The 12884-nt window shown below is 47.7% G+C and overlaps 1 protein-coding gene across 1 annotated transcript; it reads left to right on the forward strand.

Moving 5' to 3' along the window:
- Positions 1–10401: 10401 nt before the first annotated feature.
- LOC112898425 lies at positions 10402–11802 on the forward strand. The gene is made up of 3 exons (XM_025966747.1): positions 10402–10722; positions 11036–11240; positions 11563–11802. The coding sequence occupies exons 1-3, from the start codon at positions 10436–10438 to the stop codon at positions 11608–11610; spliced, it is 540 nt and encodes a 179-aa protein (XP_025822532.1). The 5' UTR covers positions 10402–10435; the 3' UTR covers positions 11611–11802.
- Positions 11803–12884: the final 1082 nt, after the last annotated feature.

The raw sequence follows: 12884 nt of genomic DNA on the forward strand, positions 1-12884 counted from the left end.
ACTGGTTCGCCGTGAAGTTTGACCCCAAATCCGTGATGATGGAGTTGGGGAAGCCGAAGCGATGCATAATATCTGAGATGAAGTCGACGACCCGGTCTGGCGTGAGCTTGGCTATCGGCTTGTACTCGATCCACTTAGTGAACTTGTCGATAGCCACCAGAACATGGGTGAAGCCGCCCGGTGCCGTCGTGAAGGGCTCGATCATGTCAAGGCTCCAACAGGCAAAAGGCCAGGATGGCGGTATGATGATGAGGCTATGAGCTGGGACATGCGTCTGTTTGCCGAAGAATTGACAATTTTGGCACCTGCGCACGAGATCCTCCGCGTCGGTGACTGCAGTGGGCCACCAGAAGCCGGCCCTGTATGCTTTCCCAACCAGCGTTCTTGAAGCCGCATGGTTGCCGCAGACGCCTTCGTGGATCTCCCGCATATGTCGTAACCATCTTCCTTCGTGACGCACTTCATGAGAACTCCTGACCGAGCGCCACGCCGGTAGAGCTTGCCGTTGACCAGGGCGAAGCCCTTGCTTCTTCGCAAGACGCGTACCGCTTCTGCACTCGTGGCGTCAATTCCTGCTGGTAGCCATTGGTCTTGAATGAAGTCGATAAAGGCCGCTCACCAGTCCTCCCCCAGCACCATAACCTCTCGATCGGGCTGTTGGGAACCCGAGTCGATGGTTACCTGCGGAGAAGGCTTGATGGATGGCTGATCGAGCTCCTGGACGAAAACCCCCAGCGGGAATTGAGCGCGCGTTGACCCCAACTTGGACAGGATATCTGCACCAACATTGTGCTCCCGTAACACATGGTGGACCTCCAAGCCGGAAAACTTGCTTTCCAGCTTGCGCACTTCCTGTACGTATGCATCCATTGTCTCCTTGTTGCAGTCCCATTCCTTATTGACCTGCTGAACAACAAGAAGAGAATCGCCATATACGAGTAGTCGCTTGATCCCTAGTGATATCGCCAAACGAAGCCCGTGAAGCAAGGCTTCATACTCGGCTTCATTATTGGATACCTTCCATAGGATCTGAAGGACGTACTTCAGTTGTTCGCCACGTGGGGAGATAAGCAAAACACCAGCGCCCCCGCCGTCGAGCTTGAGGGACCCATCAAAATACATGGTCCAGTGCTCTGGCTTGTCCACTGGGGTTGGGACTTGATTCTCCCTCCATTCAGCCATGAAGTCGACTAGAGCCTGTGACTTGATTGCAGTGCGTGGCTTGAAGTCGATTGACAAAGCCCCCAGTTCCACTGCCACTTAGATATGCGTCCCGTGGCATCTTGATTATGGAGAATATCCACTAGCGGGAAATCCGTAATCACAGTGATCTTGTACTCATCGAAGCAATGGCGCAACTTTCTTGATGTAATTAGAATTGCATATAAGAGCTTTTGAACAGCTGGGTACCGTACCTTTGATTCGGAGAGGACCTCGCTGACGAAGTAGACAGGCCTCTGCACTCCAAACGCATGGCCTTCTTCGCCTCGCTCGACTACAATAGCACTGCTGACAACGTGGGTTGTCGCCACGATGTAGAGTAGTAGATCCTCTTCCGGTAGCGGAGCTGTAAGGATCGGAGGCGACTGGAGGTGAATTTTCAAGTCTTGTAGAGCCCGCTCGGCCTCCTCTATCCATTGAAACTTGTCTTGGCGTTTTAGGAGCTTGAAGAAAGGTAGTCCTCTCTCCCCGAGTCGGGAGATGAACCTGTTCAGGGCCGCCATACAACCTGTCAGCTTCTGCACAGCCTTGATTGTGGCCAGAGCCTCCATATCAGTAATGGCAGTGATCTTTACAGGGTTGGCTTCGATGCCCCGGTTGCTGACGATGAACCCGAGCAATTTCCCTGAAGGTACTCCAAAAACGCACTTGGTGGGATTGAGTTTCCACCGATATCTGCGTAGACTGCTAAATGTTTCCTCCAAATCTACGATCAAGTTATCGGAATCCCTGGTCTTGACGACCACGTCATCTACATAGGCCTCAACATTACGGTGCAGCTGATCCGCGAAACACATCTGGATCGCACGCTGATATGTTGCTCCTGCATTCTTCAACCCGAAGGACATTGTTTTGTAGGCGTAAGTCCTGTACGGCGTGATGAATGCAGTCTTTATTTGGTCCTCCTCTTTGAGCGCAATCTGATGATACCCTGAGTAACAATCAAGAAAACAAAGAAGGACACATCTAGCCGTCGAATCGACGACTTGGTCAACGCGCGGCAGCCCAAAATGATCTTTTGGGCAATGCTTGTTGAGATCGGTGTAGTCGACACACATTCTCCATTCATTGTTCTTTTTCTTTACAAGGACAGGATTCTCTACCCACTCTGGATGGATTACTTCTTTAATGAATCCAGCCACGAGAAGTTTAGCGATCTCCCGTTTAATGGCCTCATGCTTGTCGTGGGCAAACCTCCGCAGACGTTGCTTCTTAGGCGTAGCCTTCGGGTGTACATTCAAAGCATGCTCGATCAACTCTCTGGGCACCCCTGGCATATCCGCTGGTTTCCATGCGAATATGTCTCGGTTGGCCCGAAGAAAGCTGACGAGCGCGAGTTCCTATTTGTCACCCAAGCCCGCACCGATGATGGCAGTCTTGGATGAATCTCCCTCCTGGAGCTGGATCGTCTTGAGGGCCACATCATCAGTCGACTGGATGCTCGACTTGTTGGCCTTCTTGGAAGGGATCTCCAGCCCGGTCTGGGAGAGCTGCTACGCGGCCGCGAGTACTTCTCCCGAAGCATCTAGCACGCGAGTAGTCGAAGCGTACTGGATCGCCTCCTGATTGCAGTCATACGACTTCTTCAAGTCGCCGCGGAGGGTGAGCACTCCACCGAGTCCTGGCATCTTAAGAAGCAAGTAGACATAATGCGGCACTGCCATGAACTTGGCAAGCGCCGGACGACCCAGTATTGCATGGTAAGAAGAATCAAAAGTAGCCACTTCGAACTTGATGAATTCAGTACGATAATTCTCCCGCGTGCCGAAGGTGACTGGGAGGACCACCGTACCAAGCGGGTGCGCCGCATTACCTGGGACGATGCCGTAGAAGGGAGACTTGCTGGGGACCAGCATCTCCTTGAAATCCAGGCCCATCTTCTTCAAAGTGTTGACGAAGATGAGATTGAGCCCGCTCCCGCCATCGATCAGGACCTTGGTAAGCTTAACCTCTGCTACCACAGGATCCAGGACCAAGGGAAACTTACCGGGCTCAGAAAAGCTCGTCCACTGGTTATTACGAGAGAACGAGATGGGGACCTCCGACCAACGGAGTGGTCGTGGTACCGCCGGCTCAATGGACAAGATCCCCCGAAGAAGCAGCTTCTGGTCCCGCCTGGAACCGAAATCCTCATCTCCTCCAAAGATAACGTTGATGACCTTCGAAGCATTCTGGAACTTCGGGTTGCGCCCGTGGTCGTCGTGGTCATCATCCTCGGGTTCTTTGTCAGCAGGCTTCTTATTCTTCTTTCCACCACCGGTGTTGCTGAACGTCCTCCGAAGGTGGTAGCAGTCGATGGCAGCGTGGTTGGCTCCCGGATGCCACGGGCACTTCTTCTGCAGGAGCTTCTCGAACTCCTCTTGAGTTGTCGACTTCTTGCCCCGCGAAGGACAATCGATAGCCGCGATGACATCATCTGGCTTTCGTTTCCGAGGAGGCCCGGAAAAGTCCCGCTGGCCTTTGTCGCTGTGGTTGTCGTTTGGGCGCCGCAGATTGCTATCGTGACGCCGCGGGAACCGCTCCCGCCTCTTCTCTTCCTGCTCGGACCAATCGTGCATCATATCACGAAGGCCCGCAACAGTTTTCGGCCTGTTCCGCCCGAAATCTCTGTATATGCTCGGGTCGGTGATGCCGTTGTAGAAACAGTCGATGATGTCCTCCTCCGAGATGTTCGCGATGGTGGTGCGGACATCGAAGAAGCGACACGTGTAGGACCGTAGAAGCTCGTTACGTTCTTGCTTGCACTGGGCAAGATCATGCCGAGTACCTGCACGGGCAATCGCTCCCTGGAAACTGTCGGTGAAGACCTTCTTAAATCGTTCCTAGGAGTCGATGGAGTTGCTGCCGAGGCTCTCCAGCCAAGTGAGCGGCGCAGGATCCAAAGCCATCGGGAAGTAGACGACTTTGGTAACGTTAGAGCCCCCTGCTACCTCGATAGCCGTGGAGTAACAACGGAGCCACTGCTGAGGAGCCTGCTTGCCGTCGTACTTGGTGATGCCAATGGGTTTGAAACCCTCTGGGTACTTGTAGCTGCTGAAACGTGCAGAGAAAGCAGGAAATCGATCACTACAGTCAGTACCTTCATTTTCGACTTCTTCGCGGGTCTTGCGCCTGGAAGAAATCACGGTCCGCGCATCGCGGCCTTCATTGATGTGCTGGCGCAGATCCTCCGGAGGAAGTCGATGATTGGCTTGTCGTGGCTGACCCCCTTGTGGTGGCTGCTGCCTCCCGCCAGGGGTCTGGCCCCCGCGAGCGTTGTCGTTGCTGGGCTGATGTCGAGGACGGCCGCCAGCCGTTCGGCTGTGAGCCTGGCTCCGACTCTCACCCATGCGCTCCTCCCTGATGGTGGGCGCCGGGTTGTGCTGATCCAACTGGATCCAGGCCCTCTGTGCATAAAGGAGCGCTTGACGCACTTCCGGATCATGGCTGCGCTCGAGGATGGCCGTTACCCTGGCGATGTTGGCCACCGGAGTCCGAAAACCCCGCTCGCTTACGGCGGCAAACTCAGGGTCGAGCTCGCGATGCATAGATCTCCTTCGCTCGTTGGCCCTCCTCCGACGGATCGCGCGGGCCCTATTCCTGGCCCTCCGCGCTTCGCGATCAACATCGTTCTCGTCAGCGGCGTCGGCTGTGATCTCATCCTCAGAGATCGCTTCAGAGTTGTCGATGAGGAGGTCCTCATCGCCCTCGCCTTCTTCAGCCATCAGCACCTGGCAGGAGGAGAGCTCATGAGAACTTTCGTCGACTAGTTCAGTCGACCCCTCCGCCACGGTGGCCAAAGGCCTGCCCTCTTGAAAAGGCAAGGGCTCAAGGTGGGCCACGAGTCGACCCTCTGCCTCGAGTAGATTGGGGAGCGGCATGCCCCTCCAGTGCACCACGTGCCCCTCCGACAGAGAGGTGACCACCAAATCACCGGTACCGGAACAACCCGAAGCCCCCCGACACGCGGTGGCTTCAAGCTTTCCGACCTGGAGTAGCGAGTCCAGGTCCTTCTCTAACATGGAGAGGGACCCAGAGGCGTTGGCCTCCTGAAGGTCAGTGGCCGATTCGCACAAGCCGAGCTGAAATCGGTTATGCAAATCCCTAGATTGGAACGAGTCCAAACCAGGGGGAATTGCCGCAACACCAGAAGAAGTCGAGGCTGGAGCGGACTCCATCTCGATCTGTGCTGCGGAAGTGTGGAGCGGCAAGTTGTCGAGCCCGTCGACGAACTTGTCGAGGTCGCTGCGGAGATCCGCAATGGGGGTTTTTGGCTTCATGTCGACGAGGAATCGCCGGAAACTGCCCGCGCCATCTGCGACGCAGACCCATGAACCAAAAACGAATGTCGTGCCCTGAGAGGGAACTGACCTGATGAATTTGAACGATGCCATCGAGCTCGCCGATGGACCTTCGACGCGCTCCCCTACCTGGCGCGCCAGCTGTCGGTGTTTAACCGGCTGCCCACCGATGGGTATACCCAAGGTGGTAAGTTTTGGGTGAGGAGACGCCGAGATCAGGAACTCAAAGGTACAAGGAACACAAGACTTTTAGACAGGTTCGGGCCGCACGGAGCGTAACACCCTACGTCTTGTATGGTGGTTTGTATTCCCTTTAGTGTAGAATGACCTAATGATCTTCTGTTTTGAGGGGGGTCCCTGACCTCCCTTATATATCCGAGAGGTCAGAGTTACAAAGATGCTAACCAACCCCCTCCGAGGGATCACACCAGAACTGATCTCGAGTAGATCCTCTCCGTGTTGGTTAGCTCTATCTCTTATTTAAACGGGATAAACAAGAGATAAATAAAATGAATAAGAGATAAGGCGGGCTTAATCTCTTAAACTTCGTAACATGCCCAGCCCGGTGGCCCCGGGTCTGACAGACTCCTGGGAGGACCTGAAGAAAACTTTCATTGACAACTTTCAGGGTTCCATGCTCCGCGCAGGTACTCGCCGTGATTTGTCACAGGTCAAGCAGGAGGAGAACGAGATCCTCAGGTCCTACACCAGGGGCTTCTTTGAGATGCGCGCCACCATCGCAAACATCACCGACGAGGACGTTATCCACTGCTTCCAAAATAGCCTCAGCTCGAAAAACATCTACCGCAACTTCGGCCGCAACCACCCCAACACTATCATGGAGCTCCGTGACATGATGCGGCGATGGGCCGATCAGAAGGATGAGAAGAACGAGCGCTTCCTCAAGCGCAGCAATGACAAGCGTAACAACGGCAACCGCTCCGACAAAAGCCAGCGGAACTACTCAGAACCCTCCCGAAAGCGTAAGCCAGATCATGAAGTACTCGGGAGCCTGCAGTACTCGACTACGAAGAACTCAGTGACTTGTCAGACCCGGGGCCACCAGACTGTGCACATTGCATAGACTTTCTAGGATACTGGATGGAATATGGCGTACACCCTATATCAATTGTAACTACTCGTATAGGACTAGTCGGAACAGAAGGAAACTACCCGAGTATTACTCGGGTAGGACTCCTAAGCTACTATCGGGTTAGGACTTCCATGTAACCCTGTCCCCTCAGACTATATAAGGGTGGGCAGGGACCTCTTCAAACATCACACCATCTAAAGAAATACAAACCACCACACAGGATGTAGGGTATTACGCATACTGCGGTCCGAACCTGTCTAAAGTTTCGTGTTCCTTGCACCTTCGAGTTTCTAATCTCGGCGACAAACCATCTACAATCTACCACCTCGGAGAATATTTCTCGATGGACTTGAAGGTTAAACACGGACAGAGGGGCGAAGCTGCCGGCACCGAGGCTAAGCAGCAGACTAATTGCTATACCGGGCGACCTCAAAGGCGTGCGTGCCACGCTCCGCCTGTTTGATGCACCTTGACGCCTTCCGCAGAAGAAGCTAATAGCCACGGTCAAACAAATCTTGGAAATAGTTGGTTCCGGAAACTGGAGACGAGTCCATATGCATTGTATAATACTAAAAATATGCCACTCACTTATGTAATAATATTTTACATATTATATTATTGCTAGTGTTTGCATGTTATATAATGCATATGAAAGTAAAGTGTTCATATTATATTTGTGAATTATTCGGTCAAGATATTTAATTGAATATTCCTTTTAGTTGATTTGAAGTTCTCCCAAACTAAATTAAATAAATTTTGGATTAGTTTCAAACTATTTAAATTTGACAGTATTTTGAATCAATTTTAAAAATCTAAATCGCTTGGAATATGTTTAAATTGGCTTGAAGCTTTTGCTAATTTATTTGAAAGTTTATCTCGACTGTATGATGCCAATCTTTATGTAATTTAGATTTGGTGGTCGAAGCTATAAAAATGTTCGACCTGCAACTAACCAGTTCTAGATGTACATTTTTATACGCATTACATTTTTATAGCATACTTTGTGACGTAATTGACCTTCCCACCCTGTGAAGGGCCACAACCTATCAAAATATATTACATTTACTATTCCTTCGTGTCGACATTATATTGATGGAAGGCATTTAGGTGCCATGCCGACCATAGAAGTGCTTGCCCGGGATCTCTCCTGGGAAAGCGTCCATTAATATCGGATCTTCGTCAGAGCCCCAACGAAACAGGAGGTTTTGGCCTTTGCATGTAGGAGATGCAAGGAACTTCTCTGCATGCAGGAGATGCTCAAGTATTTGGCATGACATGTAGTCATGTCAACAATAGTTTTTCACTTTTAACCGCAACTACAAGGATTGCTGCAATATAATGGACTTGGAGGAGTGTCCAGCATGATCTCTCGAGTCTTTCCAGTGGACACCCGTACCAACTCCCTTTTTTCGATGTTAGATGTTGTAAACATGATGGATTTGTCTTTAAGATTTGCTGCTGGCATTCGATTCTATGGCTGAAGGAGCAGGCCGGGTGTCCTCGCCAGCAGTTTGATGCCGCATGCATTATGAGCCATCGTCCTTGTGGGTCCTGGACGGTGCTCTGGGGTCTGAGGATTGAGTGGCCACCATCTTGGTCTCTTGTTTCGTAACACTCGAGATTTCAATCAGCTAATTAGTTTGAATCCGAGAACAGAACTTATTCTTGCGTTCCACTAAACGATTGGTAGTTACTTTAGTTTATGACGAGCTGAAGGCCGTATTGGCACACGGAGTCTATCAGTCTAAAACAAAACCACTATATATATATATATATATATATATATATATATATATATATATATATATATATATATATATATATATATTGAGGGGCCACTTGCTAGCAACTCGATCCAATCTCTAGCCGACGACGTCAATGAAACGTTTGCTGGCCGGCTGCCACTATTTTGTTTTCTTCTGTAGCTATTTTGGTTAGCTAAAACTCTTTCAATATTTTAATTTTCCTGTCATCAAATTTGTGTTCATTTGCAGTAAACAAGTCCAACGATCCGCGTCCTCCTGCACGACCAGATAAGGCTTAAAAATTTATGGATCAATGTAAGACCTAATCAAATTTGTTTGTCTTTCCTCTTTCTTATTCTTTATATTCTACAAAAGTACTTCGATATGTATTCTCTTATCCACGTTTGGTTATAATAGACTGTAGTTACAAATTACCGAACGTGTTTTTCCATCCTTGTTCATAGTTTTTCCACTTTTAACAGCACCTACTACATGGACTGCTGCAAATTAATGGACTCGGAGGAGTGGCGAACCGGCGACTCGCGCACTAACTTGATCTCTCGAGTCTTTCCATTTAGCACCCACACCCACTCTTAATTTTAATTTGACGCTGTGATTGTTTATGACGAAATGACTGGTTAGTTTATGACGAGCTGAAGGTCGTCTTCTCTCGTTTGGAGTCCAAACGAAACCATTATATATATATGTTGTTGGACCACTAGTAGCTAATAACCACTATCAAATCTCTAGCTGACGGCGACAATCAGATGCCGCCTGGCTGGCTGGCTCCCAGTATTTCTTTCTTTCATGCATGCATCCAATTTGACTGAAATAGGCCGAGTTGTTTCAGGAAAAACAATCTGTTTAATACTGCATCCCTCGAACATTCGAGGAATAAACCATCTTAGGGTACACACTTCCCATTTGGTCCCCTAATTTATAACTAGGATGCATGCTTTTTTAGACCAATCATCTCTTCGCATTATTCATGTCCTTGCATTAGCTGGTTGTCCCAATATTTTCATAGCGTCTTGTAGGTGTTTTCTCTCCGAATCCAAGCTCGGCTGGCTGTGCCTGCAGAAAAGAATAGGGCGCAAATCTGAAGGTCTTAGTGAACCCAAAGGTATTGTCCAGCCCGAAACAATGGTTCCCCAACAAGTACTAATTGGACATATTGCCATGAATCAAATTAATAAACTATGTTACCTATGTGAACAAATACGAACAATATTAGTCACCTATGTGATCTCTAATAACAATGTAGATGAACTCTATCGAAGAAAAATAGCCTTGTCATAGATCATTGGGTTTATTACAGGTGTTTAGGTTTCAAATAGCTGAACCATTACTGTTTTGAAACTTACTTTCATAATTGTCATATATATATATATATATATTGGTTTCATAAATCGGATGCAATAAACAATAATAATGGTCATATTTAGGAACTGTTTCTTTGTCCAAATCGCAATGGTTTTCAAATTGAACAAAGTTGTTAGTTTCATATTAACAAAACATTTCATATTTTTAGAATGCAAATGCAGTCAAACTAATTGAACATGCATCATCAAAATAATTTTATGTATCGGAATTCAACATTTGAAAACAGCACCAATAGATTTGTCTCCAAAAATAGTTTGATAATACAATGATTTTGCTATAGTTTACAAACACACTATAAGTGACTTTTGTTACCATTCTAGATGGATCTAAATATTAGTAAATATAGTAAAAATCTGAACTCAGCCCTCTATGGTAAATGGCAAAAATTGGTCATGCTTGGATTCAGACACCAAAGGAGAAATTCCAGCTTATTATCAAGATTTCCGCGCATCAAAGTTCTAGCTTGGCTCATACATGTTGGTGAAGAGCAAACGTGCCAATTGGATGGAGAGCCATCGTAGTTAGCGCCAACATCACGATAGCAGTTATAAATTATTCAGCCTGCATGTAGTGCAGCGTACTAGGGCCATCTGAACCCATGTTACCTGTTATACTAGCTTAGCTCCATCTATAAATACACCCCCGCCCCCTCTGTCACTCATCAAATACAACAAGCAAGGTAGGAGAGGGATATCCTAGGATCCTAATAAGCCATGGCCTCCTACTATTCAATAGCTGTGCTTTCCATGCTAGCTTTTTCCGTCTCTATGGGACATGCACTCGATGAAAAGAAGTTGCAAACCACCCTGTACATAAAACAGAGACCCGCCCAAGACCAAAGGCCTCTAGGAACTGATACCGTCGTCATCAATTGGCTCATACAGGATGGGCCTGGTGCTGCTGCGAATACTATCGGTCATGCAGAGGGCCTGACTGTCCGTGCAAATCCAGCCAAGCGTTTATGGGCTACCATAATGGATTTGGTGTTCGAGGGTGGAAGGTAAGAATCCTGTGCTAACAAAATCACTTGTAATGTTTGCACATGTATAGGTTAATCATACTATCTGATTGTCTTCAAAGAGAAGATGTTCTGAGGTTTATAACATAGCTTTGACCACTAGTTTCTAATATTTTATATATGTATATACAAAAAAGAAAATATATGGTACTACTAATGTAATGTTTAAGTCGAGTCTAAAAAGAAAATATTTGATACTTATCGTTGTTTTGCAAAATGCAACTGTTAAGCTCTAAATTGCTGCAGCTGACCTTTGAAGTTATGCATGCATATTATGATTCTGTCAAAAAAATAGCCTCGCTGGATCAACACTGAAAGTCATGGGGCTTCTTGGGGGGGTGAATGACGCACCTACTGGCCAGTGGAGTGTTATGGGGGGCACAGGAGAACTTACAATAGCACGAGGGATTATAAATTACAGAATAATCCAAGAAGACGGTGCGAGCAGGACCTTTGAAATATGCATATATGTGTACTACACTCCAAAGGAAACCATTCCGGTACGTGCCTGATGCATTTTACGTCCTGCAATTCTCCTAATTCGCCCTTGCAAAATTTCTCCTGTCTTTCTGAAAGAAAATGTAACATCCACTACCAGGATCTGGATGTGGTCACACGTTTCAAAACTTGTTTCCTTTGGTAAAAAGAAATAATAGGATGGCTCTCCTCACTCTTACACCAATTCACAACTAGCATTTATCTCTTACACTGCAATGTATGCAGGAGTAGTTTCAGCGAATAGATAAACGAAGCTCCACCAATGTTTACACATTCATTTCTCAAAAGTGGTGAATTAATGATCGCATCTATAACTTTATGCAGGCTTTGGGTTGTATTGCCTCAAGCCTTGAGCTTCCGACAAACAAGTAGATCATTCTTGTTATGTGTGCCGAGGCGAGAAGACGACTGGATTTACAATCTATTTATAGTTTGATCCTAAATAAATGCTCGCCTTGTATTATGAATTACAAACTACACCGTACCTTTGTATTCCAGGGAAGGTTCCTGCTCTATCCATCTCGTGCTCTTATATATTGTCTCAACAGATCTTACCGTCAATAAAATGTGTCATTTTTGTGAAAAGCATGTCCTATGAATATGTTTTCCTTGCATTGTCTTCATGCTTTAATCATTTTGTTGTTACTCAATCATCCGGCAACCGAACCATATTGCTATCTTGGTGAAGGAACAGTACTAGAGAAGTGCCCTGCAGTCACAGTTTGTAGCTCCCCTTCACAACCGAAATCTGAACGGGGATTAGGCATAAGGTTGTTATCAGACACAGTTGTTAAAAAACGGCGAGAGAAAGTAGCCTTCATAGGTGCTTCATGATTGGCAATACTGTTACAACAGTGAAGACTTAAGGGCTAGCCCCAGCTACCGACTACAGGTAACAACAGTCTCTGGCAATTGCAATCTAAACTTGCCAACTGTGCCTCGGGCCTCACCTATAAGACTCCGTACGTCCCAATCTTTACAGTATAGGATCACAAAGACACAACTAGCTGTAGAACAGCCAAGATAATTTAATACAAAAATAGAAATAATTAGTGCAACCTGACAAATTAAAACTCAAAGCCAAGCACCATTTTTTACCGAAATCTGAATCGAAAATTCACGCACTGAAACACACAAAGAACCAACCAACCAATCATACCTGGAACAATCGGACCTTGAGCACCACACTACTACAAAAATAATTTGTAGCAACGCCTAGTTTCTTTTCCAAGGACGGGTCAAAATGTAACGCGCTCCTAAACCCTACAAATGGAGCGAGCTTACTGTAACATCCGACCTGCCTCTGAAAATGTATTTTTAGGGCCGGGTGATGGCATCACCCGCCTCTAGAAATGACCACCATTTTCAGAGACGGGTGACGGCATCACCCGTTCCTAAAAAGCATTTCTAGGAGCGGGTGACGGAGTCACCCGTCCCTGGAGATGACCACCAAATATTCCCACCGGCCCGCGTTCAGAAAATAAATGATGTTCATCTTCCCGTCTCTCTCTCTCTCTCTTCGAACCTTATCTTCTCTTCCTCACCCCACGCACCGCAGACCGCACCCTTATCCTTCTCTCTCTCTCTCCCTCATATCGCGATGGCGATGCACTCGCTTAAGCACGCCTCCCACCTCGCCGCTCCAG

The sequence above is a fragment of the Panicum hallii genome, chromosome 6 (assembly GCF_002211085.1).
Source record: "Panicum hallii strain FIL2 chromosome 6, PHallii_v3.1, whole genome shotgun sequence".
NCBI classification, from domain to species: domain Eukaryota; kingdom Viridiplantae; phylum Streptophyta; class Magnoliopsida; order Poales; family Poaceae; genus Panicum; species Panicum hallii.

Coding starts and splice junctions, on each gene's coding strand:
- LOC112898425 (XM_025966747.1), top strand. CDS start 10,436: ATGGCCTCCTACTATTCAATAGCTGTGCTTTCCATGCTAGCTTTTTCC. Junction 10,723..11,035: donor TTGGTGTTCGAGGGTGGAAG/GTAAGAATCCTG, acceptor TCAAAAAAATAG/CCTCGCTGGATCAACACTGA. Junction 11,241..11,562: donor CTCCAAAGGAAACCATTCCG/GTACGTGCCTGA, acceptor AACTTTATGCAG/GCTTTGGGTTGTATTGCCTC.